General features: G+C 35.5%; 2 protein-coding genes and 1 long non-coding RNA gene across 4 annotated transcripts in view; 1 reads left to right on the forward strand and 2 right to left on the reverse strand.

Annotated features, from left to right (window-relative positions):
* plxnb1a (plexin b1a) overlaps window positions 1-6,575 on the reverse strand; it is a 77,427-nt gene extending 70,852 nt beyond the window's left edge. For both annotated transcript variants that reach the window (XM_082144970.1, XM_082144969.1), the window contains exon 1: window positions 6,176-6,575. The gene's annotated coding sequence lies outside the window, so the exon portion shown is untranslated. The remainder of the gene's footprint in view (window positions 1-6,175) is intronic.
* Window positions 6,576-13,140: 6,565 nt separating this feature from the next.
* LOC309480714 lies at window positions 13,141-15,577 on the reverse strand. Its single transcript, XR_014199748.1, has 3 exons — window positions 14,697-15,577; window positions 14,108-14,658; window positions 13,141-14,036 (listed from the first exon to the last, which is right to left on the reverse strand). It is a non-coding gene; the product is annotated as an uncharacterized lncRNA (long non-coding RNA).
* Window positions 15,578-17,520: 1,943 nt separating this feature from the next.
* On the forward strand, window positions 17,521-26,056 carry LOC309480618 (mitogen-activated protein kinase 14A). The gene is made up of 12 exons (XM_082145228.1): window positions 17,521-17,831; window positions 19,222-19,351; window positions 21,614-21,672; window positions 21,951-22,062; window positions 22,226-22,255; window positions 23,112-23,159; window positions 23,906-24,020; window positions 24,530-24,601; window positions 24,679-24,758; window positions 24,848-24,926; window positions 25,206-25,379; window positions 25,625-26,056. Exons 1-12 carry the CDS (start codon window positions 17,713-17,715, stop codon window positions 25,684-25,686), a joined length of 1,080 nt encoding a protein of 359 aa, XP_082001354.1. The 5' UTR covers window positions 17,521-17,712; the 3' UTR covers window positions 25,687-26,056.
* Window positions 26,057-27,966: the final 1,910 nt, after the last annotated feature.

Raw genomic sequence — 27,966 nt, forward strand, 5'->3', positions numbered from 1 at the left:
CTGTCCTCGCCTCTTAGCACAGGCAACACCTCCACATGCCTCCTAATATCTGGCCCTGTAAGGGCTTCTGTCAAACCACAGTCTAGATTAAAAATACAGGAAAAGCTCACTCTGGCAAAGTAAACACTTTAACCGTGTGCTAATGAAAAGGGTTATTTATGGACAGGGCACAGCTAGGATGGATGTTGGCACACTAGCCTAGCATTTGAGGTTTAGTTTCTTAGCAGGGCATTGAGAAAAGAGGTGTACGAAGTCATTTATTCTCAGAAGATCATCTCTCTTAAAGAAAGAATTAAAAAGTTACAAGTACAGTATAATCTAAAAGTGTGGGATGTAAAGTAGTGGAAATGCTAGAAAGCTGGTGTGTATAAACTAATCTGAGGGTCGTTAGTGTAAAAGTTTACCCAACAGGAAGAAAGGAGAGGTATTTTAGGCCTTTACACATGTGACCAGAACTAATGAGAAGTCCCGGGTGGGCTTTCTTTTAATACAACACACACACACACACACACACACACACACACACACACACACACACACACACACACACACACACACACACACACACACACACACACACACACACACACACACACACACACACACACACAATGCTGTCATGGTTTCTAAAGGCAACAACATGATTTTAATATACAATTCTATCGTGGGAAATCTGGGATAGGTAGTGAATTAGCTAATTCTACATTTTCCTATGCAAAACGCTTGGGTATTTTGTTTCGAGTTGCTATGTGATTACTAGGGTGTTTTGGGTGGTTACTGGGGTGTTTAATATGATGACTTGCAAGATTTTCTGTCTCTAATCCTGATCTAACCATAAGTATGAGCAATAGTAATACACAACTTATTAACTTTTATCCCACTTGCATAAATGGTAGTGGAGTTAAAGGGTTCAGGAGGTGCTCCGTCCTGGTATACAGTGGGTCGAACTGACCTGAACTACAACAATCAAAAGAGCAGGCCAATTTCAAATCTCTTTGCAAGCTTTCATCTGTTTGCCAGACTTATTATTAGTGAGCATCTGATCTTCTAACCAATCCTCATGTTACTCGCTGTGTGTCCAACAGCTTTGAGAAAACTGACCTCGCCGTGGCAGCACGGGCATAACATCAGAATCCAGAAAGATTTATCATGTTCTTTCATTTTTTTTTTTGTACCTCAAGGCTTTTTCCACATTCCCACACATCTTTTGTAAACAAACACTAAATATGATTTTTCTACTTCCCATTTTCCAGATATGCATAACCTTCTATGTGTGGGCTTGGAAAGCATTACTCGGGTTAAGAAAAGACCAGGGACCAAAAATGTTAAAAATGTAATAAAATAAACAAGAATATTAGAAAAGGAGAATGTCAGATTATTTAGGCCTAGTTTTTACACATCATTTACCGATGAATTTCCATAATTTTTATATTTGAGATGAAAAAAATATTTACAAAAAGGTCTAATTTGTTAACATTAGTTGTTCATTGTTAGTTCATGTTAACTAAAGTAAAAAAAAAAAAAAGAAACCTTATTGAAAAGTGTTACCATGAACATAACTAGTAAAATTCATATTCACTGACTTGTAGATTTCATAAATTTCTATTACTTTTCCTTACCTGGAAACCACAATTTTTAATTCCCTAATATGTTTTATGATCCCTGTTATTTGTATGGAAACTCAAGCTTGTGCGTGTAACATCATCTCGTTTAAATAGATCGACTTTCACAAACAAAACTGACCCAACCATTAACATGTAGGCTACAAACTGAATTAGAATAAAGATGTCTTGTGATGCATTTAAAATTCCATTGCATAATCTAAACTCATTAGTTGAAAATATTATATTATCACAACATTGTACAACAAATATGAGGTTGCTTTGTGTTTCTTGGCTGAAGCATGAAACGGTGTCGATGTACCAGATCACTAAAATGTCAAGTTCAGTGCCTTATGGTTAAAAGTCATCTGAAGCCCTCCTGCCACAACGAAACAGATTCATGACCTCCTAAAATACATGCTCATTAAAAACTCTTGTACCTCACACCTTCCTCTCTGAGCACCATTTAACCAAGCATTAAAAAAGCTAAAGCAACAGACCAAAAACTAGAATGCAGTGCACTATACGACCTTTCAGTTTTCACTCAGTGACACATATAAGTTGATGACACAGTACTGATCGAATCGGCTGACAGAATCAATATCACAGACCACAAGTTTAAATTACGAGACCAGTGTTTTAGGCGAAGCATTTGCACGAGAGGGCCAACCCTTCAGGATCTATGTCTGCTACCACCTGTTAACCCTGGCCAACACCCTCCAGACCAGTGGTTTCACGCTACAACCATCCCGTTCTGCTCCACACCACACTCCCATAGAACATGAGGTGAGGGGTTAATCTGATATTGTGCTGAAGGAAACTACAAAGCAGTGAGCAGATGGCCATCTTTGAACAAGGTTTCTGCTAAAATCTCGAAAGCCAGAGATGGAAACAGGAGAAGCATTTCTTGACTTAAACTGCAACATTTTTGGCTCGACGTTCACGTCTTTGTGCAGATAATGAAGAGATAAAACAGCGCAAATGCACATGCGGGGTAAACTGAACCTTGAAGTGTTCCTCTATGGGTGGGTGTGGAAAAACCAATAAGGGATGGATCAAATTAATGAGATATTATTGAATAATATGCTGACTTTTATCATTTGGACCTAAAAAAAAAAAAATTGCACTTAAGTTTACTTTGTTGGCCAAACACAGATAAAGATTACGTTTTTACAGAGTAAGAAAAGTGCAGTGAACAGCCAGCAAAGTCCATCACAGTCGTTCCCACCACGTATCCCTCTGTGAGATCCGGCAACTGTGGGAGTTTTTGAACTTCCTCATTTTTCCCTAAGACTGGGGGGTGGGTGGGTGGGGGTATGGCACCAGCCACACATTAAATATGTACATGGACAGTTAGACTCTTGCTACAACCAAGCTACAATCACATCTAAACGGTTTTTACAGTAAAATGCTACAGTAAAAAGTTAAAAACCTGTAAATTGGTTAATTGTAAGTTACCTAACCATATGAAAAACATTTTACTATATGTAATTTTACTGTAAAATACTGTCAAATGCACATTTTTCTATGTAACAGCTTTAAATTACTGTATAATTATGGTAAAAACAACAGTAAAAGGATTACATACATACATATACATATACATATATATATATATATATATATATATATATATATATATTTGCTATCAATGAAAAAAAAATGTATTGCAGTATTTTAGTGTTATGTGTTGTCTTTGTATGACCCTGAGTGAATGCTGTCTATATATTGGTCATGTTTTATGGACAGGCTGCTTTAGATTTTTATTGTACCACTTGTATAATGGTGATTATCACTACATTTTAAGGTAAAAAGTAGATTTTGGTAACTCAAGTAGGTAAATTAACATTCATTAACCTTAAATTAAATTGCATCACTAAATATACAGTTGTAAGTTTGTTGTAAAATATAGAGACACCAATATGCCATCCAGTAATATCTGAAACACTGTCCATGATACACAATTATTTTTACTGATAATTTCTAGTAAATACAGGTGGCGTTATTTTACCATCAATTTAAGTTGATATATACAATTAAATGTAAATCTGTTAGTCTGACTTCACATAACCAGACTTGGGCCAGTTGCTTAGCCACTATGTTAAGACTGTGTCTTAAAAACTAGTTCGTCCAACTAGCAATTAATCAGTCTTACTTTTCCAATTCAAATTAGACCGATCTATCTTTTTATGTAACTTACTGAAAAAACAGTAAGGACCAGTCTTAATGACACATTTTTAAGACTAGTCTAAGCAGTTTATTCAACAGGCCCCAAGACTGGTACAATTTCAGTCAGACAAACAGGCCTAACGTCGTCTAATTCCAACGGATTTACTGTCGTTATCGAATTGATGCAACCATTAACCTGTACAGAAGGAATTATAATAAATAAGTCTCTTGTGACTTATTTAAAATTCCCCAGTATAATCTAAACTCATTCCAATATGACAATATTCACAACACTTTAAAATAAATATGAGGCTGCTTTGTGTTTCTTGGCTGAAGCATGAACGCTGCAAATGTACCAGATCACTAAAATGTCAAGTTCAGCGCCTTATGTTTAAAAGGCATCTATAGCCCTCCTGCCACAACGAAACACACAGATGAAGAATGCACCACAAGGCAACAGATGCTGGGAGGCAGATTGATGACCTTCTAAAATACATGCTCATTAAAAACTCTTGTACTTCACACCTTCCTACAGCGGGTTTTTGTGTAGTTAAGCATAAACAGTTTCCATCTTTCTGGATATGGATGAAGCCCAGCTTGAATCGCATTCACCGACTTCACAAAAACCAGGGCTGCCTTTCCCAAAAGCACTGAGAGTTAAGTTGATCATAGAGACCATTGGTGGCAACGGCTCTACGATCTACTTAGGCTTACGATGCTTTTTTGAAATGCAGCCCAGATCGGTACGATTTCAGTCTGGATACAGTGTTCACATGATATTTAAAAAAAGACTGATTACTGCTTTAGTCTGACTGAAATCGAACTTTGAAAGTGCATGCAAACACATTTTGACAACTAGTCCAGCTGAGCACCGGGATGCAGTGGATCCATTTTCAAATGTGATCTGTTAGTATTAGTGAATAGACTACTTGCACTGAGCTTCGTGACGCACTTCCGTTTTGAGTTTCCGTTTAACAACTCATTTATTTCCGGTTATGTATATTTTCCAATGTGCTGTAGTCACTTTTTTGACTAAACGCCATCTAAAATGATTGTCCGCAAGACGATTTAAAATTTAATTCATTCATTAAACTATTTTAAAAGACTATAATAAGAGCACCCCGCACACACAAGTAATCCTTATTATCAGTCAAATTCATTTAAACTGTAAACTAAACATGTATGAAATATGATCAGTAAGAGAAAAACAGTTAATGGGAAGACGAGCGCTGGACTGCTGCAGGTTAGTGGGGAAATATATTCATCATTTATTATTCAAAATTTACAGAAAGAAAATATATTTATAGGAACATTTCAGCAGATTCAAGATAATTTGTGTTATCGCAGAGAACATGATTCATTGTCTTAATAAATTTAAAGCCTTAAAACATAGTAATAATGCGCTTTTACCGCTGGAATCCCCAGAGCAAGTAGTTGTGCAAGTAGTCCATTACTGTTAAAGTGCACTCAGTATTTTTTTCTTTACTGACACCTACTGGCCTGGGTGTATGAAGTTTTACTAACGGCTTTACATTGAAACTGTTTGCCTTGTTCCCTTCCCTTACGACAGCTTTGTAAAGTAGGCTACTGGCTGAAAGCTCTGTATAAAAGTAAACATATTATTAGAAACAGTAATAGAAGTAGGCTACTTGCAATTTAGTCAAATGCATGCTGGTCAGATTAACTCACACATGGTAGGAAGGGATGGCCTGATCCATGTCGAATCTTTATCTAGAAGGCCGATATGTCTATAATCTTCATATTATGTTAGTTTACATCCTTTTAATGATATCTTCACATTCATTACTTAAATTTTTTTATTTAGAAAAAAGGACTGAGTGCACCTTTAAGTGCAGCTGTTCATGACAGCAAGTTCATATGGATGATGATCTACAGGTTTCACAAAACCTGACCACCTTATCATAAATATACTGTAGGCTAATCTGATACACATAAAGATAAACATTAAAACAACAATTATGAAACAAAACAACCTCTTTCCAACAGCAACCTCAGACTGAATGAGCTCCTCCATCTAAATAAAGCAACTACACATCAACATGACAATACAGACCTAGACTAGGCTATTGACAATTCTTGCTAATTCATGTAAAAATGTTCAGTTAGCATATATATATATATATATATATATATAGGCCTAGCCATTTAAGCCCCGTTTTCACTTAAACGCTCATAAGTGTTCTTATATGGCAAAAGACACAGACATATTCAGATATAAAAGCTGTTGCCAACTTTTGTGCCTCTGATATAATCTGCGTCTAAACATTTAATCTGCAGCAAAACATAGAAGTTAAAGTGCAATAATAATTAAATCTAGCACGCAACAACAGAAAGTGTCAAATGCACAGCAGGTTTGAAATGTTGAAGTGTTATTATCTTCTTACCTGCATTTAAAGCGATGAAATCTTCTTTGGACGAAAAAAACGCGACGCTTCGCCTCCACCAACAGACTCGCAGTGATTTGAATCCCGATTAATCCGCACGAGCGAGGAGACTTTCAGTCTATAACTTCACCGGGAGCGCTTGTGCCCGACCCTGTAACGTTACACACACGTGTGTGTGTGTGTGTGTGTGTGTGTGTGTGTTTGTCCCTCGCTCTCTGTCTCCACGCAATAAATGATTTCCTCAAAACTAATGAGTGAAATGAGTCCCAGTGTATTTTAGACGCTCAAACTCCGGGAAGCCCGTCTCTTGTCTATCATTCGCGGCTGTGCTCTGTGTGAATTCGGTGAGGAATAACGGGAGGTGAGCGTCAGTTCACAGTGGAGTTATTGTCCGCTAGTGCGACCCGGCGGCCGCTGATGGAAGAGGGCTGGGCTTCAGACATCGCCTAGTCCAAGTCCATACACGAGAGACACAAATACAGCCGTGATTATTCATCTGAATGTTCTCTGAGAGTCTACTCTACTCACTTTTAAAAGTGCTGGTTGTTTGTTATACAATAACGATCAAACAAAGACTTGTGTGTTTATTAATATAACATTTAAACAGAAACATGTTTGTTTGTTTGTTTGTTTGTTTGTTAATATAACATTCTTAACAAAACATATTTGTCTGTTTTTTAATATAACATTTAAACAAAAACATGTAGGCTTAGGCTATATTTGTTTCTTTGTAAATATAAAATTTAAACAAAAAATGTTTTTCTTTGTTAATATATAATTTAAACAGAAACATGTTTGTTTGTTTGTTTGTTAATATCACATTTCAACAAAAACATGTAGGCCTAGGCCTACATTTTTCTTTGTTAATATAACATTTAAACAAAAACATGTGTGTTTGTTTGTTAATATAACATTTAAACAAAACATGTTTGTTTGTTAGTATAACATTTAAACAAAAACATGTAGGCCTATATTTGTTTCTTTGTAAATATAACATTTAAACAAAACATGTAGACCTATGTTTTTTCTTTGTTAATATACAATTTAAACAGAAACATGTGTGTTTGTTTGTTAATATAAAATTTAAACAAAACATGTTTGTTTGTTTGTTAGTATAACATTTAATCTATCTATCTATCTATCTATCTATCTATCTATCTATCTATCTATCTATCTATCTATCTATCTATCTATCTATCTATCTATCTATCTATCTATCTATCTATCTATCTATCTATCTATCTATCTATCTATCTATCTATCATCTGTCTGTCTACTTGTTTATTTCACATTCACTTATATCAGCTCAAGTACAGATAAAGCATGTTCAATTTAGGTCTTCTTAACACTTACAATGTGAAATGGAAGCCTCATTCAGCTTTATAGAGGGGCTGACAGGGACAAGGTCATGTTTGGCCTAACTATCAATCCAAACAATGAAACTGAGTGGAAATGCCAAATAAAAAGTGTAGCAAACAAAACTGCTGAATATTTTAAATCAGTTGATTTATTTGGGAAATGTTAAAAGTCAACCTCTGATTTAATTATCTATTATTTTAAATATTATACCTTTGCCTGTATTTGTATGTGTGGAACAGCCAGCGAGAAGAAGAGCCATGTTGAGTGTATGGGCTCATGGTCACACAGATGGTGGGTGTGTTGAGTAGGTGTTTGTTTGAGTGGGTGTGTCTGTACGGTGGGAGTTCACAGTGTGCCAAAGAAAGAACACACAAACACATTCATGAAAACACACCCAATCGTGCCACACCTCTCGCCCAGCATCACAGTCATGCGACCAATCCCTATTCACCTCACAGTGGGCATCACAAAAACACAACCAATCTCTTGTCACCTCTGTGCCTCATGGGCAGTCTTCTCCCCCACACCTTCAAAGTAAACCGACATCAAGGCCTCACTCTTTTCCACAAACACATCATGTTTATTTGACCATATCACACTGGTTTAATTGCCTTGAAAATAACATGTAATGGTGTATGTTTGAATACGTGTGTTGCAGTTATGGACATTTTCTGAGTGCATTATCAGACGTGACAAAGAGACCTAAAGCCAAGAATGATTTATACTTATATATTATATATTTACAATCCTCCCTAAAATGGCATTTACTTACTAAGCGTTACCTGACTGAGCTGAATTAGAAGGACAAACACTGTTCAAACGCCTAAAGATAAAAAAGAAAAGAAAGAAATGAATCTCACCTAAAACTTGTAATGCTGCCTAAAACCAGAAGAGGCCACTGTTGGTCAAATATTCAATTTATTATAGCATAAGCCCTAATTAAACACAGCCGACTTCTAGACACTATTCAATTCTTTGTCTAAAAAGACTACATAATATTGTAGTATCACTATTTACTACATTGAATATTATGATTATGATTTTTTAAGCCCAAATAAGTTGATATTTTTCTCAATTTTGCCTTGGAAAAAAACATTTTACATTAACGGGGAATGCTGGTTTTACAATGGTTTCCATTTTTGATAACTTGCGACCTATATAAGTTATTATAATGGAATTTGACATTGATATATTGACATTGACTTTAGAAAAAAAAAAACACCAGTGTGAAACACAAAACAGTTCATGAAGTTCATAACAGGAAAAAAACACAAAAATATCAAACCATTCTTTTGCAAAATGTTGCTAATTTAAACAATTGTAATTATGTAATTAATATATATATACTGTATGTATATATATATATATATATATATATATACACTACCGGTCAAAAGTTTTAGATCGGTAAGATTTTTTATGTTTTTAAAAGAAGTATCTTCTGCTCACCAAGGCTGCATTTATTTGATTAAAAATACAAACAAAAACAGTCATATTGTGAAATATTATTACAATTTAAAACAGCTGTTTTCTATGTGAATATACAGTAAAGTGTAATTTATTCCTTTGATCAAAGCTGAATTTTCAGCATCATTACTCCAGTCTTCAGTGTCACATGATCACATTCTAATATGATGATTTGATGCTCAAGAAACATTTATGATTATTATCAATGTTGAAAACATTTTTTTACATTTTTATTTCTTGATGCTATGATGAACAGAAAGTTCAAAAGAACAGCATTTATCTGAAATGGAAAGCTTTTGTAACATTAAACACTACCCTTCAAAAGTTTGGGGTCAGTAAGAATTAAAAAAATTTATTTTGGGGGGAAATAAATAAAATAAATCAATACTTTTATTCATCAAGGATGAGTTAAACTGATCAAAAGTTACAGTAAAGACATTTATAATGTCAGAAAATATTCTATTTTATATAAAATTAAATAAATGCAGTTCTTTTGAACTTTCTATTCATCAAAGAATTTGGGGAAAACTCAACATTGAAAATAATAATGAATGTTTTTTGAGCATAAAATCAGCATATTAGAATGATTTCTGAAGGATCATGTGACACTGAAGACTGGAGTAATGATGCTGAAAATTCAGCTTTCATCTGAGGAATAAATTACATTTTAAAATATATTAAAATAGAAAACAGTCATTTTAAATTGTCATAATATTTCACAATATAATTTTTTTTTAATTGTTTTATTTTTATCAAATAAATGCAGCCTTGGTGAGCAGAAGAGACTTATTTTAAAAACATAAAAAATCGTATACCGATCTAAAGCTTTTGACCAGTAGTGTGTGTATATATATATATATATATATATATATATATATATATATATATATATATATATATATATATATATATATATATATATATATATATATTACAATTTTCTTTAATCTTCTTAAACAACCTGCCCCAAAAACCTTCATTGTCATTGAGGTACTACAAAAATAAGTTTTTTTTTTTATTCACAAAAAAATGCTTTTATAATTTTACATGAATAAGAGTCCATTTATCCAAAGTCTCTTTGGATAAAAGTGTCTGCTAAATGCTTTCAAAAGAGCCAACAATATTCATAACATAGAAATGCCAGGTTTTTAGATAACCAGATTAGAAAGCAAGCCAGAAAAGAGGAGAAATGCAGAAAAGTGAATGTGTGTGTGTATTTGTTTTAGATGATACTGATAGTGGTGATATTATGAACATGTTTTTGCGTGTTTGAATGCTTGTGAAAGTTCCCTGCCTTGAAGAACTGACCTTTGACCTTCTGTGAGAGAGTCTATTTATTCCCCTGAAATCCAGTGTTTTCTTACACACTGAAGCCAGAAGAAGAGGAATCTGCAAACACTACCCCTGTTTGATGTAACACCTGTATGTGGAAAACACATGTAGCTGAATCACCTCAGAACTGACCCATTGCTAAACCCCGCCTTATAAATCCTTTCTGACAAACCCTACCTTGGCAAATGCTGTCTGACAACAATGGATCTTGTCAAATGTGTCTTCTTTTGTGTTCTGTTGTGAGCGACATGAGCGCGAGTAAATGATAACAATTTTCAGTTTTCAAATGACCAATGAGTCAATTTTTGTGCGGCTTGAACTAATGTTTCCCGGAACCTCATGACTCTCTGACAAATAACAATGAGTCATATTATCTGAAGCAATGCCAACATAGGCCTGTGTGGGACTGATGATGATGATGATCATCATCATGGCACACTTTACCATATGCCAGCAGTGAATGCCATCTCTTCATGTCTTGTCCTTTGCTCATTTGCTCTACGGTCATGCTGGATGTCATACATTAGTCTCAGCCTCAAACGTCACACAGTCCGCCCACAGTCTGATCCATATTGCACACAAATCTGGAAAACACTTTTTTGATGTAATAAGTTTCGATCTGATTTCCTTTTTATCACTCTGTCTGAAACAAAGCTGAGTTACAAAGTCGGAGTGATACAGCAGGTGCTTTTGAAGATGAAATAATCGCTTTTGAAGATTAAAGTTTGCAAGGTTAGTGACATCAAATCTCTAATGATAATCAAAGTTTTATTATACATTATAGTTTTTCCCACAGTGCTTGGAATAAACAGCATGTATGATGGTCTCTTGCTGTCTAAGTGGGAGGTTCTTGACCAGACCTTATAAATTCAGGTCAAAGATCAGGCTACACAAGAGACAATACTGTTGAAAAGTTTGGGGTCCGTAAGATGTTTTTTAAAGTCACCAAGTCGGATCAGGATCAGGGTCCCCTGGTCTTCAGTGTCACATGATCCTTGAGAAATCATTCTAATATGCTGATTTGGTGTTCAAGAAACATTTCTTATTTTCAATGATGAATACAGTTGTGCTGCTTAATTTTTTTTTTACATTTCAAGAATCTTTAATGAATAGAACATTCAGAAGAAAATAATTTATTTGAAACAGAATTTTCCATGTAAACGTCTTTACTGTCACTTTTGTTCAATTTAAAGCACCCTTAAAGGGATACTCCAATTTTTTTGGAAATATGCTCATTTTATAACTCCCCCAGAGTTAAACAGTTTTACCGTTTTCGAATCCATTCAGCAGATCCCCGGGTCTGGCGGTACCACTTTTAGCATAGCTTAGCATAGATCATTGAATCTGACAGGACCATTAGCATCTCTCTCAAAAAAAAATTTCGATATTTTTTCCTATTTAAAACTTGACTCTTCTGTAGTTACATCGTGTACTAAGACCGACGGAAAATCATAGCAGGCGTAATGATATGACGCAGCGCCTGAAAATAGGTCTAAAGGCCAATTTATACTTCTGCGTCGGGTGCGCGTAGAAGGTACGGCGTAGCATACGCATTGACGTGTACCATACGTCGTACCCTTCGCCGTACCCTGACGCGCACCTCCTCAAAAATGTAACTACGCGTCGCGGCGACGCGGACCGCAAGATCTGTGATTGGTCGGCTGGATAGCATCGCGTTTCCTCCTACGCATTTCCGGAATGATCTTCTGCACTCTGCACCGCCCGCCCGCCATTTTTAAATTCCGAAGATCAGTGAAGAGCCATGGAAATAGACCAAGTGACCGAGAGATTGCTTGAAGAAGTGCGGAAATACAGCCATCTGTATGACTCCTTCAGTCGCCATTGCTCGTAGAAACCTAAACTCAAAACAGCCGCGAGGAATGTAAACACAGTGGAACATTAAAACTCACCCGCGCCAACTAGCGTTTCGGCGGTGTAACTGCAGAGCAACACAGACATTCGCAGAAGTATAAATGTCGACGTACACTACGGCATACACTCGACGCAGAAGTATAAATTGGCCTTAATAGGTTAGACAAACTTAGTCCCGGTCACGATGGAAGTTACCGAGCTGGGGACTATTTTCAGGCGCTGCGTCATATCATTACGCCTGCTGGACTCATGGTACGGCAGCAAAGTTTCTTGATTATTACGCAGGAATGAGAGTATAGTTCCTAGCCATATCAGCCTAGAAAATCGCAACTTTTCATTTTCCGTCGGTCTTAGTACACGATGTAACTACAGAAGAGTCAAGTTTTAAATATAGGAAAAATATCAAAACTCTTTGGTCATTTTTTTTTGAGAGAGAAGCTAATGGTCCTGTCTGATTCAATTATCTATGCTAAGCTATGCTAAAAGTGGTACCGCCAGACCCGGAGTTCGGCTGAATGGATTCTAAAACGGTAAGACTCAACTGTTTAACTCTGGGGGAGTTGTAAAATGAGCCTATTTCCAAAAAAAAAAGTGGAGTATCCCTTTAAAGAATTAAATTAATTTCCTTAAAAAGAAATCTTGCAAAAAATTTGAACTGTAGTCTATATAGGCTACGTATAACTATGCATTTTGTTCAAAAGTCTATAACGGATGGTTTAAAAGGTTCAATTGTGACAGCATAACCCAAATAGTGTGACAAATAGTGCCCTGCTGCACTTTTAACATAAAGCTATACCCAGAGAAATACAGATTAAAGTAATAAGTATGACAACTGAGGGGTCTGTTTACACGACACCGTTTTCAACTAAAAATGGAAAACTTTTTATGTGTTTTGGCCGTTCATTTACACGACAACTGAGTTTAGGCAAGGCAAGGCAAGGCAAGTTTATTTATATAGCACATTTCATACACAATGGCAATTCAAAGTGCTTTACATAGAAGAAATTTAAATAATGAAAAGAAATAAGAATAATTAAAACAGTTTAGAAAAATAAAATAAAATACAGTACTTTTAAAAAATAAAAAAGAATATTTATTATAGATCTTTCTTTCAAAGGATTCCCTTAAGACTTAAATCTTTCAACCTTCTTTTAACCTTCAATCTTCTTACGACTTCCATCTATCAACTTTCCTTTAACTTTCTTTTCTCCCTCATTTACTCACACGTTCTTTTCACTTTCTTTAGCACTTTAGCACTGCGTTCACATTCTTTCTCAGACGAAAACTTTAATATCGTCATTTAAATACTGTTCTACTTTCAAACCCACATTAATCACTTTCACATTATCACCTTCTGAGTGGGCATTTACAGTTTCGGGCTAAATGCCCTGCTGACATAGGAGAAATTAAAATAATTAAAAGAAATAAGAATAATTAAAACAGTTTAGAAAAATAGAGTAAAATACAGTACAGTACAAACAGTCGGACGAACAGCGGCACAGTGCTCATTCAGTAAATGCACAGCTAAACAGAAGTGTTTTGAGTCTGGATTTGAATGTGACCACTGTAGGAGCACATCTGATCTCTTCTGGAAGCTGGTTCCAGCTGCGGCTGGCATAATAGCTAAAAGCAGACTCACCATGTTTAGAGTGAACCCTTGGTATTTCTAGCTGATATGATCCTAATGATCTGAGTGATCTGTTGGGTTTATATTCAGTGAGCATATCTGCAATGTATTGAGGTCCTAGGCCATTGAATGATTTATATACCAGTAATAATACTTTAAAATCAATCCTAAATCTAACTGGGAGCCAGTGTAAAGACCTGAGGACTGGTGTGATATGTTCATATTTTCTGGTTCTGCTCAGAATCCTGGCGGCAGCGTTCTGTATGAGCTGCAACTGTCTTATGGTCTTTTTGGGAAGGCCAGTGAGGAGTCCATTACAATAATCCACCCTGCTGGTGATGAAAGCATGCACAAGTTTCTCTAAGTCTTGTCTGGAAACAAAGCATCTAATTCTTGCAATATTTTTCAGATGATAGTATGCTGATTTAGTTATTGCTTTGACATGACTACTGAAACTAAGGTCTGACTCTAGTGTCACACCAAGATTCCTGACTTGATGTTTAGTTGTTTTACCCCTAGAGTGAAGGTATGCGTTCACTTTGAGAACTTCATCTTTGTTTCCAAACGCAATAACTTCAGTTTTGTCTTTGTTTAATTGAAGAAAGTTTTGACACATCCAACTGTTGACTTCGTCAATGCATCGGCACAAGGAGTCAATGGGGCTGTAATCATTGGGCGATAGGGCTAAGTACAGCTGTGTGTCGTCTGCATAGCTGTGGTAAGCAATTTGGTTATTTCTCATTATTTGGCTCATTGGGAGCATATACAGGTTGAACAGGAGTGGCGCAAGAATTGAGCCTTGAGGGACTCCGCATGTCATGGATGTCTCCATGGATCAAGACTCAGACTTATGGTCTCCTATACTCACATAATAACCTCTCCCATCTAAGTATGACCTGAACCATTTTAGGACTATCCCAGAAAGCCCCACCCAGTTTTCCAGCCTGTCCAGAAGTATGTTGTGATCGACAGTGTCAAATGCAGCACTGAGGTCGAGTAGTACCAGCACTGATAATTTTCCTGAATCAGTATTTAAGCGAATATCGTTTATTATCTTTATGAGCGCTGTCTCTGTGCTGTGGTGCGGTCGGAAACCAGATTGAAAATTGTCAAAGTATCCATTCGAGCTTAAGAATTTGTTCAGCTGATTGAAGACAACTTTTTCAATGATCTTGCCTATGAAAGGAAGATTTGAGATCGGTCTATAGTTGCTTAATATGGTCTTATCCAGATTGCTCTTTTTCAGGAGGGGCTTGACAACTGCAGTTTTCAGGGAGTTTGGAAAACTCCCAGAGAGAAGTGAGGCATTTACCACTTCTAGAAGATCTGCTTCTAAACTGTTTAGCACAATTTTGAAGAAAGATGTGGGAAGTGTGTCAAGGGCGCATGTGTTGTACGGTTTCTTCCAAAATGTTGCCATCAATTTCTTTGAAGTCAGACATAGTAACTACTTTCTCAGGTGGTCTGATCTGTCTGACCCCAGTGCAACTCAAGGATGTGCTGATCACCTTTCTGATATTATTGATTTTCTCAGAGAAGAAAGAAGCAAACTCACTGCACTTGCTGTTTGAGAGCATTTCACTAGGAATCTGGCTTGGGGGGTTTGTCAGTCTCTCTACAGTAGCAAAAAGAGTGCGTGTGTTGTTTAAATTGCTGTTTATAATATTTGAGAAGAAAGTCTGTCTAGCTTTGCCTAGTTCCATATTGAAAGCATGCAGGCTGTCTTTGTAGATGTTATAATGGACTACAAGGGGACCAAACTTTAAAAAAAAAGTTTCAAACTGCAAGGGGGCCAAACTTTTGAAAAAGGGTTTCAAACTGCAAGTTTTTCTCTTTGTAAACTACAAAAATTTCAAACTGCAAGTTTTTCTCTTTGTAAACTACAAAAATGCGAATTTGTGCAAAACTGTGTTGTCATGAGCATTATCACAAAGTGACATCGCCAACTACTGGCCTGGCATGAATAAAACAATACAGCGGATTTGCAGCTGAGTATATTTGACATAACGATACACTTCATTGATCATGGGATTGAGACAGATAAGGCATACTTCATACAATTGTTAATATTAATGGGAAAGTTTCACATTAATAAAATGAAATGGTCTGACTCCAAACCTAACTTTTCTTGCTTTAAAAATTATTTCAAGCTTTATTGTTCTGTTTTGTGTAATTGCACAAGTAAAAAGGTAATCAGAGCTTATAGCATTGTAAGCAGGTATGATGTTGTATGAAGTAGCACCCTTTTTCTGTTGTTTGTTATAATTTTTTTCTTGTCCTCTGGCATTGTTTTATTTATTTTACTTTATATTTTATTTTATTTTTTACTTTTAATGATTATGTATCATTGTACTTTAAAAAAAACAAAAACAAAAAAAACAATAGACAGTGGTGTAGTCAAGTTTTTTGTAGTGAGTATACTGTGATACCACCCCCCCCCCCCCCCCCCCCCCCCCCCAAATGGTTGTAGACATTTGAGTTTCTGTGTGTTTTAATAGACTATTATTATTATTATTATTATTATTATTATTAGGCCTACTTGAAGTATACTCTACTGTGCAACAGTAATATATTTCTGTTATAATTTCTTCAAGTTATACCGAACTTTTATTTTGACAGGTTGTCGTAAAGACATTACAGTTTCTGTCTGTATATGATACGAACGAATGACGATATTTTATCAAATGAAATGGTGAAATTCTCGTGAAGTGACCCTCATAGCAGCTCTGCGATGAAGTGCACATGTGTAGCCTACATCATGTCTCAATCATAGACTGTAAAAAATAGGTCTCAATACAGTGAAACGCTGAAAACACCACGAGCGTCACCGTGTGCTTCAGTGTGTGTGTGTGTGCTCATTCCCAGAGACGCGTAGAACAATTGCAGTCTCTTTGAACTTTAATATTCACAGACACTAGTCCATATCGAGATTTGATTCCTTGTACAGCCATACTTTTGATTTATTCATTAAAAAATGTCAAATTTCGTGACTTTCTGCTTTATACAGCAAGTTCCATTTGTGACTGGATTCCGCGATTCGCAAACACAGACGGGATGAATTTATGAATGAAAGTGCGAAAGTTCTGACCCAAAACGAAGTTGTTACGTATCCTCACGCTTTTTTAAGTGGGTATACGGAAATCCTTGGCCTTTCCAATAGTATACGGCGTATACCTGCGTATCACGTAGACTACACCACTGGCTACAGAGTTTTTAGTTGTTTTCACGGATGTGTGAACGGGGATCGTCTTGACAACGTTGTCGTCTTTACGAAAAACGTTTCCGTTTTTATCTAGCCTACATCGTTGTCGTGTAAACATAGCCTACCGACTACCGTATGTGTTTATACGATATTATATGTTTTAAAACCTACATAGTCTTATCAGAAGGTGCAGCAAATAGGCCTAGCTATTAGGACAAATATTTTAATATTTTCCAGTACAAAAAGCTGTCATAGTTTCTACCAAAACACAATAGTTATACAGTTATTATGGCTCTAAATGGAATCTCCCTCAAAGAGCTTTCAAATTCTTCCTGATATTTTGTTCAGTGACTTAATCTATTACATTTTTTATGGTAGCCTAGAGAGGTCAATAAAACCCTCAACTTCCTGGAAGTTCAACACGTTGTTGTTGAGGAATAAAGACAGACGACAGTCAGGTTTATTCGACGCAAAAGACAAATAATAACTGTCATAATCATTTTTGTTGTTATGTTGGTTGAGCAGAACACAAGGACCCTCACCTTCATCACGTGACGGTGGAGGTGGGCGTGTCCTCGCGACTCTGTCTGGCGCTCACCTGGGTCACGGTGATCAATCCGAGTGGTCGAACAGTGCGCTTCTAAGGAAGTGGACACGAAGGATAAGGTGCACGTCTCCATGGCTTCACCTCTGAAAACGGGATTCCACAGCCTGGAGATCCAGAAAACTACATGGGATGTTCCTGACCGATACACCTCACTCAAGCCCGTTGGCTCTGGAGCCTATGGGACTGTATGGTAAGAAAGGGGGCTTATGCTACTGTAGGTCAGATTTATATATGAGAAAAGGGAGCTTATATATGCTAAGGGGGGGTTATACTCCACATGATAAGTGAAAATTATATTATGGCGTTGTGCAAATAAGAGATATTAAAATATTTATATAGCCTATAGCCTATTAAAGTGTTTTATACATAGATATAAAGGGGATTTATATAGCCTGTAGCCTATTAAAGTGTTTTATACATAGATATAAAGGGGATTTATATAGCCTATATGCCAAATTCTGGAACTGATTTGGAATATGAAGCATATGAACAAAGCCCTATTCAATTTCGACTATTCTAAGAGGAAACAGTACATTAACAGTAAAGTAGTGTTGTAGATTCTATGTCTTGAGTTTGCATAATGCATCATTGTTTTTACAAACACTGTCGAGCACCACAAACTACTGTTATGTTCATTATGCAGATGTAGAGATTCAGTAATATGATTTGCTATATGCATATATGACAGACTTGAGAGTGAGAGAGCCTTAGGTAAAATAAACAGCTGTGGACTCACATACCTGAGGGACAGGTTTCATCACGTTTGCTGATAACAGAAATTCCACCAAAATACTGACACTGTCTCAATCAATATAGCTCTCTTCAGTTATATGAGCCTCTATACTTTTATTAATTTATTAGGACAATACACATTAATGATGTGCCAGTATTAGCTAATCTCCAACTGTCCTTTTGCCAGATGTTAAAACAACCATAAAACAATTCAAATGAAAAGAATATGCTTTAAATACCACATTTGTTTTGATATTGGAATCAGACCTTGTGATAATATAAAAATGTCCAAACAAATAAAATAAAAGCTATTTAAAAATATATATAAAACACAATTTTTAAGTCATGGCCTTTAGCTGTATATTAACTGTATATTAACTGTATACACAATAGCCTATATAGTATATAGCAACTTTAAAAAAATAAATTATCTAAGATTCAGCTCATTTTTTAAAGTCAGTTTCATGTAATTTAAGTTGAAATGACTTAAACATCCAAGTTGATTGTACTTAAAAAATGTAAGGCAGCAACTTTTTTTATTATTATTATTTAAATATACGCATGAACTAAAAATGTAACAATCAAATGCACATCCTTTATTATCAAACAGTAAAATTATACATAATTTCTTATAAAATATGTAATAATAACAGGAAAGTGAACAAGGAAAAGCGACATCTTTAGCTCTAAGTTCTATAACATTTATTTATACCGTGATTTAATATAGTGAAAATATATTTTAGTTTTTTAGCTGTATGATAAATGTATGATATGATTTTTCTGTGAAAATTAATTTCATGTCAAATGAATGTGTGATGTGAGGGTTCCTAATGATAACTTCTGTGCAGTTCTGCAGTCGACCAGAAGACAAAGGAAAGGGTCGCCATTAAAAAGCTTTACAGACCATTCCAGTCTCTGACCCATGCTAAACGCGCCTACAGAGAGCTCCGGCTGCTCCGTCACATCCAACACGACAATGTAAGTCTCAAATTAAATCTAGGATAGGATTAAATATTGTATGTTTCTGGACTATTTACATTGTTTTTTTGTTTTACTGTCTTCCTTATGGCAGCCTCATAATTAATTAACTTTCATCCATCATTTAGACCAGAGCTTTAACATTTGTTTTGTATGCATGTAGTTTGTTATAGCATCATAATCCTTCTGTCAATTGAAAGAGAATGAAAAGATTTCATGATACTACTGTTGTGAAAGCCCCCCTTTATCTTCTCAAACTGGTTTCTGTGTTTAGTAAACCTCACACTAACTTGACCTCACACTGATGCAGGTTTCAAGCAAGTGGTTTAAGAATAATATATGCAATATGTTATCCTCTTTTCAAATTCCAGTTAAGTCACTGGAATTACAAATGCATTGTTATTTGTTTTAAATGTTTTTTAAAGGGCAAAGTTAATGATTTTTTTAAACAACAGCAAATAAACATTTATCTGCAAGCAGCACTTATGGGATCAAGCACAAAAGTACATTCATGTCTGCATAAATTTGTGTGGTCATGACAAGTGTAATTGAATACAGTCAGTTAAGAAGATCAATATTCCTTTTAAAGGGATAGTCCACCCAAAAATGATCATTCTGTCATCATTTACTCACCCTCATGTTGTTCCAAAAATGTTATTAATTTCTTGCTTGTTCTGAACAAAGAATATGATATTTAGAAGAATGTTTTTAACCAAACAGTTTCTGGTCCCCATTGACTTTCACTGTAATGTATTTTATATTATGGAAGTCAATGGGGAACAGCAGCTGTTTAGTTACCAACATTCTTCTAAATATCTTCCTTTATGTTCAACAGTAGGAAGAAATTGAGCGTGAATAATTATTGACAGAATTAAAAAATTTCGGTGAACTATCCCTTTAAATCCAAATCTGTTAGTGAGGTTTGGTCTTAAAGGGATAGTTCACTTTGAAATTAATTTTTGGTATGTTTTAGCTTACCTCAAGGGCATCCAAGATGTAGGTGTCTTTTTTTCCGCAGTAGTTTCAATTTTGATATTTTTAGGTCAAACCGTTCTTGTCTGTCAGTCATATAATGCAGGTCTATGGTCACGGTCTCAAAACACAAGCACAGAGTCCAAATTAAAACAATTCCCCGTCGTCCAAATTAAACAATTCCCCATCGTAAGTACACATTGATGGCCTAAGACACGAAACGAGCGGTTTGTGTGAGAAAACGAACAGTATTTATATCGTTTTTACCACTTATACGCAGACATGTCCGAGTGATCTGATCTGACGTGTGTGCAGACTGGTGCATAGATATATACACACTAGAGGTCGCCTTGTCTACGGCAGTTCATTGGAACGAATGTCTTTAAGGCGACATCTAGTGTGTATATATCTATGCACCAGTCTGCACACACGTCAGATCAGATCACTTCGACATGGCTGTGTATAAGTGGTAAAAACGATATAAATACTGTTCGTTTTCTCACACAAACCGCTCGTTTCGTGTCTTAGGCCATCAAAGTGTACTTACGATGGGGAATTGTTTAATTTGGACGACGGGGAATTGTTTTAATTTGGACTCTGTGCTTGTGTTTTGAGACAGTGACCATCGACCTGCATTATATGACTGACAGACAAGAACGGTTTGACCTAAAAATATAAAAATTGAAACTTCTGCGGAAAAAAAGACACCTACATCTTGGATGCCCTTGAGGTAAGCTAAAACATACCAAAAATTAATTTCAAAGTGAACTATCCTTTTAAGATGATCTAAAGATTGGACACACTTTATGGGAGGAGTATAAACAGAACACTAATCTGGTCAAATTGTTGACCTTGAAAAAAATTTAATCATGGTAATGGCAAAAAAAAAAAAAATAGATGGGAGGAAAACACTATTATTTCAATGCTTTTGCATTCCCCTGATAAATTTTGCATTTGCTTGGAAAAGCAATGATATAATGATTTTTTCCCATCACCATGACATTCACTAGGTGAAGATGTATGATTTGAGGTGATATATTCCACAGTTATAGTACATTTTTGCAATTTGTCCCCTGATCAGTCTTCTAATATTATTCACTTTAAAGTTCTATGGTCTGTCATATACTTCTATTATGCGAGAAGCAAAAAGAAAACTAACAAATACTGTATGTGCCGTTCTTCCATTCTTGGGATGAATTATATTGTCCGTCGAATCATAATGAATGATGTTTAACAATTCATTAATTGGTAATGCACGTACTATTTCTGAATGTATTTTTCTTCCTGTAGGTGATCTGCCTCCTTAATGTCTTCACCCCTCATTCCTCGCTGGAGAAATTTGATACTTTGTGAGTGTGGGGATGAGCAGAATGCATTCCTGTGCAGAAATCTTGCGCTTGTCATGACAGGCTGAGGGATGCAGTGCATGCATGCATGTTTGTGGATGTGTTTGTGTGTGAGTGAGAGGATGTGCTCCATACAGAGGTTTTATGGCCATTTAAAGTTGATTTGTGTGATTTTTTTTTTTTTTTTTTTTTTTTATTTATTATTTTTTAACTCCAGCTTCACTAATTTACAAACTTCAGTGATACGGAAATGCTTACATTTTCTAATGTTCTTCCCCCAGCTATATGGTGATGCCATTTGTAGCTCAGGATCTTAGCCACATAATGAAGAAGAAACAATTAACCCACAAAGTCATCATATACCTGTTCTATCAGATACTTCGAGGACTCAAGGTCTGCCTTATTTCTATTCATTGAAACTCTTTCATTCTTCTGTATTTCTGTTCTTGATGCCTTCGATAGATGTCATACACTAACTTCCTTGTATACCACTTATTGATGGCTTTGAAATATGAATATTGAATGATATTGCTGCTAATAATATGATTTTCCTTAGTATATCCATTCTGCTGGGATTATTCATCGGGTATGTACTATGTAGAGTAAATATTGCCTGTTTATTATAGTCATAAATATACACTACCGTTCAAAAGTTTGGGGTTGGGAAGATTGTTTTTATGTTTTTGAAAAAAAAAGTATTTTTTGCTCACCAAGTTTGCATTTATTTGATACAGTAAAAACAGAAATATTGTGAAATATTAATACAAATTAAAATAACTGTTTTCTATTTTAATATATTTTGAAATGTAATTTATTCCTGTGATGCAAAGCTGTATTTTCAGCATCATTACTCCAGTCTTCAGTGTCACATGATCCTTCAGAAATCATTCTTATATGATGATTTGATGCTCAAGATACATTTCTGATATTGTAAATGTTGAAATCAGTTGTGCTGATTTATTTAATTACGAGACTCTTTGATGAATATAAGGTTCAAAAGAACAACATTTATTTGAAATTATAATCCTTTTTAACATTATAAATGTCTTAATAAATAAATTGAATGCATCCTTGCTGAATAAAGGTACTAGTTTCTTTGAAAAAAATCTTACTGAGCCTAAACTATTTAACTGTAGTGTGTGTGTGTGTGTGTGTGTGTGTGTGTGTGTGTATATATGTATATATATAGTGTGTCCGTAACAGTAACAAATAAAAGCATGATTAAATGCAAAATATAGTCATGAGATTATTACAAATGCACTGTTGCTCATTGTTTCTTTTAATGTTTGTAAAATTGTAAATAATATATTAGGTTCATTTATATCCATGACACTTAAATAATCAGAATATGACCAAATTCTGATTAACTTTGGAATATTTTTGTGCAAGTAAATGCAGTCCCTGATAAAACATGATGAAATGACACTAGTATCTTGTTTCAGGATCTTAAGCCTGGTAACCTCGCAGTGGATGAAAACTGTGAATTAAAGGTAAACATAATGATCATAAAATAAATGATCAGCGAAATAATAGTAAATATATTACAAATAATATTACAAAAATGATCATCTGTTTCACTACTGCTTTTTCCCCTCATAAAACCTTTCCTCATTCCTTGACAATTTTTTACATTTATTTAAAGAGGCCATATTATGCCCTTTTTCAGAGTATTGATTTTGCTTTGGTACTCTACTAGAATAGGTTTTCATGCTTGAATGTTTAAAACAATATTTTTCACATATTTGACATTGTTGCCGCACCTCTCTTCCCAGTCTGTCAGTAACGCCAGAGATGGTATTGTTATTGGGAGATACGTGGCTCTACCATTGGAAAAAGTGTAACGGCTAACTTGGATCAGGTGTTTCTTGACAACCAATCACAGTACAGCCTTCATGTCATTGAATTTGGTTTCAGAGTTGTGCAACAGTCGATCACTGTTTGCAGATACCATAGAAATGAATGAGAAGTCCCGTAAACTGAATCATTTAAGAGTGTGTAATGTCTAAGAGCAAACATGCTGAAGATTGGCGGACAAGCTGTCGATTCATTAAATTATAAGCTATTTCCTCACAAAAGTGGGGGTTTTTTTAGCATGGTGAAGCCTCTCCTCCATTGACATCCATTCAAAAAACGGCCTCTTGTCTCCTTCTCTGCGTATCCCTTTAAGCAATAAGAAAGGTTTGGTCCGATGGTGGAAAAGTGGCTTATGTGGCCTGTTTCTTACACTATTTGTTAGATTCTGGACTTTGGACTGGCAAGACACGCGGAAACTGAGATGACGGGCTATGTGGTGACACGCTGGTACAGAGCCCCCGAAGTCATTTTCAACTGGATGCATTATACTCAAACAGGTGACCTTTGACCCTTTAATTATTGACCCGCCCAACACATTGTGTAAAAGGCGATTTAATTAAGTTAATTAATTATGAGGCTGCCATAAGGAAGACAGTAAAACAAAAACACAATGTAAAAGGCGAGTTTTAAAGGGATACTCCACCGAAAAATGAAAATTCTGTCATCATATAGTCACCCTCATGTTGTTTCAAACCTGTATGAATTTCTTTCTTCTGCTGAACAGAAAGGAAGATATCTAGAAGAATGTGAGTAACCAGACAGTTTTAGATACCATTGACTTCCATAGTATATTTTTTTCCTACTATGGAAGTCAATGGTATCTAAAACTGTCTGGTTACTCACATTCTTCTAGATATCTTCCTTTCTGTTCAGCAGAAGAAAGAAATTCATACTGGTTTGAAACAACATGAGGGTGACTATATGATGACAGAATTTTCATTTTTCGGTAGAGTATTCCTTTAAGTCACTGTAGTCTTTTGTCACAATTTGACTGTTCTTTGTTCAGTTGATGTTTGGTCTGCTGGCTGCATCCTGGCCGAGATGATAACAGGAGAGGTGCTTTTCCCAGGCAGTGACAGTATCCTTTCTCTTTCCTCGCTTTTTAAATATGTCTGTCAAGCAAAAGAGTGCCTATTCCTTAACGTTATTGTTTAGGTATCGACCAGCTGAAGAAGATACTCAGCCTGACAGGCACACCAAACTCAACGCTTGTTATGAAAATGCAAAGCAAAGATGTAGGCACACACCGTCAGACATCTGTTATTGTCCATTTTAGGAATATTTTTCAAGTCTGTTTGTCTTAATTGTATTGATGTGTTGGCAGGCTCAGTCATATGTCCGCTCACTTCCAGTCCAAAAGAAAAAGGCTTTCAAAGAGGTCTTTTCTGGTTTGGATCCTACTGGTATGTTCACAACTCCCATATTGATTTCACTTTCATAAACATTTGAAATCTAATTCCAATAGCACCCAGTAATTATTAACTAACAGCTTAATGTGTGTGATATTGCATTGTTTTGAATGGGTAAAAGTCGCCCTCTAGTGGTAGACTACTACATTAGCTACTATATTGCTATGATGGCTGTTATTATTTTGGCTTTGTTAAGCCTGTATAAAAGCTTGTCCCATCTGTTGCATCTTTAACTGTAATTCAGCTTTGATTTAATGTGTGTTCCATCTACAGCCATCGATCTGTTGGAAGGCATGCTGGTTTTGGATCCGGAGGTCAGACTTACAGCAAAAAACGGTCTTTCACATCCATATCTGTCTGAGTTCCATGACCCTGAAAACGAGCCTGTGTCTCCAGCATACGATGATTCTTTTGAGAGTCTGGATCTGGCCGTCAGCGAATGGAAGAGTGAGAGCACACACACACACACACACACACACACACACACACACACACACACACACACACACACACACACACACACACACACACACACACACACATACACACACACACACACACACAACTCTTGTCTTATTTAACATTTAAAATGTCTTCTGTACTCTGGCACTCTGTTGAACCTGCTTTAAATAGATTTCTAAATTGAGGTATATTTATATTTAAAGCTACTCTGCCTTTTTTATGTCTCACAGGTCTCATCCACATGGAGATCATGACATTTGACCCAGACAACCCCAGAGTGACTGCAACATAATACCTCATCTTTACATCACCAGGACAGCACTCTAAAGAATTACAGACACTGATGAACTATTGTTCGCTTCTTTTATCAAACACCATTAGATATCTTTAACACCTGTTGTTATCAAGCACAGTTTACTAGATATCTAGATATAAATCCTTTTTTGTTATCAAACACTTAACTGGCTATCTTCAAACATAGATATTGACTACATCAAGTGTGTAAACAAACTTTTAAAGAATGTACTCAAGTATTTTAAAATAATGAAATGAGGAAATATAAAAGTGTAACAAATAAAAGATTATTTTTTTTGTGGATGTCTTTGTGCTGTCTTTATATTATATTATATAAAATTATATTATATTGACTTTTAAAATAATATTATATTGAGGTAACACTTTATTTTACAGTGTTATAGATTTTATATGTAGTAATACCTATAAATGATGCATAATTACATGCAATTAACCCATATCCTGGCCCTATTCATGGGTTTCATCAGGTCCCTTTCCACAGGTGTATTAATCAAGCACAATGCAGTCTGCATTCATAATCTAGGTGCTTGATTTTATACACCTGTGGAAAGGGACCTGATGAAACCCATGAATAGTAAGTACATGTACTTAATTTTTATTACTCAGTACTTATGTATAATTACACTGTAATACTAGCACCTTAAAATTAAAGGTATAGCGGAGGATGTTTTACTTCCTGGTGGGTAGTCTAAACTATTGGTCCTCCTAATTGTCAATCATTCTGGTGAATCAATCAAACTTTTCAAAAAGTGGAGAGGGCGGGTCTTATCTAAAATTTGGAAAGATCCTCCGCTATACCTTTAAGTATAAGCTATATCGACATTGAATATTAACTGTTTATCCTCATGTGAGGATCATCATCCTAAAATTTAATTTAAAAGGCATTGATCTATAGTTTCTTGTAGCTATTAAGACTCAATTTATAATGTGATATTAATATTATAAAAAATATCTAAAATATTATTAGGAAAATATGTAGTTTATTTTAATTACATTTTTAGCTGTGTTTACTTTTCTACTCCTAACCTAATTTTAATTTATTTACTCATGTATTTGTTTGTTGTATTTTTACTTGTTTTATTTCTTTTTACTTTTTTTTTTTTTTTTTTTTTTTTGCTTGCAGGTTTTTAAATATATATTTTCCATGAACTTTTCCATGAACCCCTTACATTAACCCATTTTCTTTAATAAACAATCGAGCGTTAGACGTAGTAAAAGTTTGACAAATATCCATTAGGGGACGCTATTAGGTAGGCTAGTAAGTAAAGTTAGTAATTTTAAGTTACAAGTTTCCATTGAACAATTCCGAGCTGCTTTGATATTTCCTGCACCGTTAAAGATGTATATTTGATTTTGGATCTGCGTGATAATAGTGTGACAAGAAGCTGTATCAGGTTTGTTTGTATTGGTATTATTTGACCTGCTCGCGAGGTCTTCACTCTGATAAATCAATCAACGGCTTTCAACAGAGGGTAGTTATCTCTCAAAGGACAATTTTATCAGGTTTATCCACTTAAACAACAACAGAATTGTCTTTTAAAGGAGTACGAGTAATACTAACTGACCTGCTAGCTAAACCCTCATTGAATGGAAGCTTAGTTTGCCTGTTGTAACCAGATATGTTGTCTCTGCTCTGTCAGGTGTGGTTTTAGGTCCTATGGGAACGTGTTTGGAATTGTGTTTGGGTAGTGTTTATCTGTTTAGCCAACACATGTTTCATGTGTAGTGTACATTTAGCGGCGATATTTAACTCCCTGAAGTGTACTTTTGTAACCCGCTTGTTTTCTGAGTGTATTGTTGCCCTTTCCACTCTTGAGGTGACGACGATCACCACCAGAGGTGTGTCATTTTCCCCTATTGCACCAGCGACATGTCCTAACCTAGTCAATATTCAGAACAGTGATGGATATGAGTTTTTAGATTTTCTTTTTGAAACCTTTTACATTTGTTCCCCACAGTCTGTAACAGGCCACATTTATGGATCTAGAATAAGAAATGCTCTTGTACAACCCTGAAAAGTTGGGACGTATTGTAAAATGCAAGAAAATCAAGAATCTGTCACATGTTAATTCTCTTTAACATTTATTTAACTGACAAAAGTACAAAGAAAAGAGTTTCAAAGTTTTCACTGACTAACGTATTTCGTGTAGCGAAATTTGATTTTGATGGTTGCAACACTCTTCAAAAAAAGTTGGGACAGACAGAGGTATGTTGCCCAACGTTTCACATCACCTTTCCTTTTAATTAAATATTTGGG

Source organism: Leuciscus leuciscus (assembly GCF_965113295.1).
Source record: "Leuciscus leuciscus genome assembly, chromosome: 18".
NCBI lineage: Eukaryota > Metazoa > Chordata > Actinopteri > Cypriniformes > Leuciscidae > Leuciscus > Leuciscus leuciscus.

Excerpts from the sequence above, each read along its gene's own strand:
- LOC309480618 (XM_082145228.1), top strand. The coding sequence starts at position 17,713 with ATGGCTTCACCTCTGAAAACGGGATTCCACAGCCTGGAGATCCAGAAA. Across the intron at positions 21,673-21,950 it reads CTGGAGAAATTTGATACTTT|CTATATGGTGATGCCATTTG; the intron begins GTGAGTGTGGGG and ends TTCTTCCCCCAG. Across the intron at positions 24,021-24,529 it reads GATGCATTATACTCAAACAG|TTGATGTTTGGTCTGCTGGC; the intron begins GTGACCTTTGAC and ends TTCTTTGTTCAG.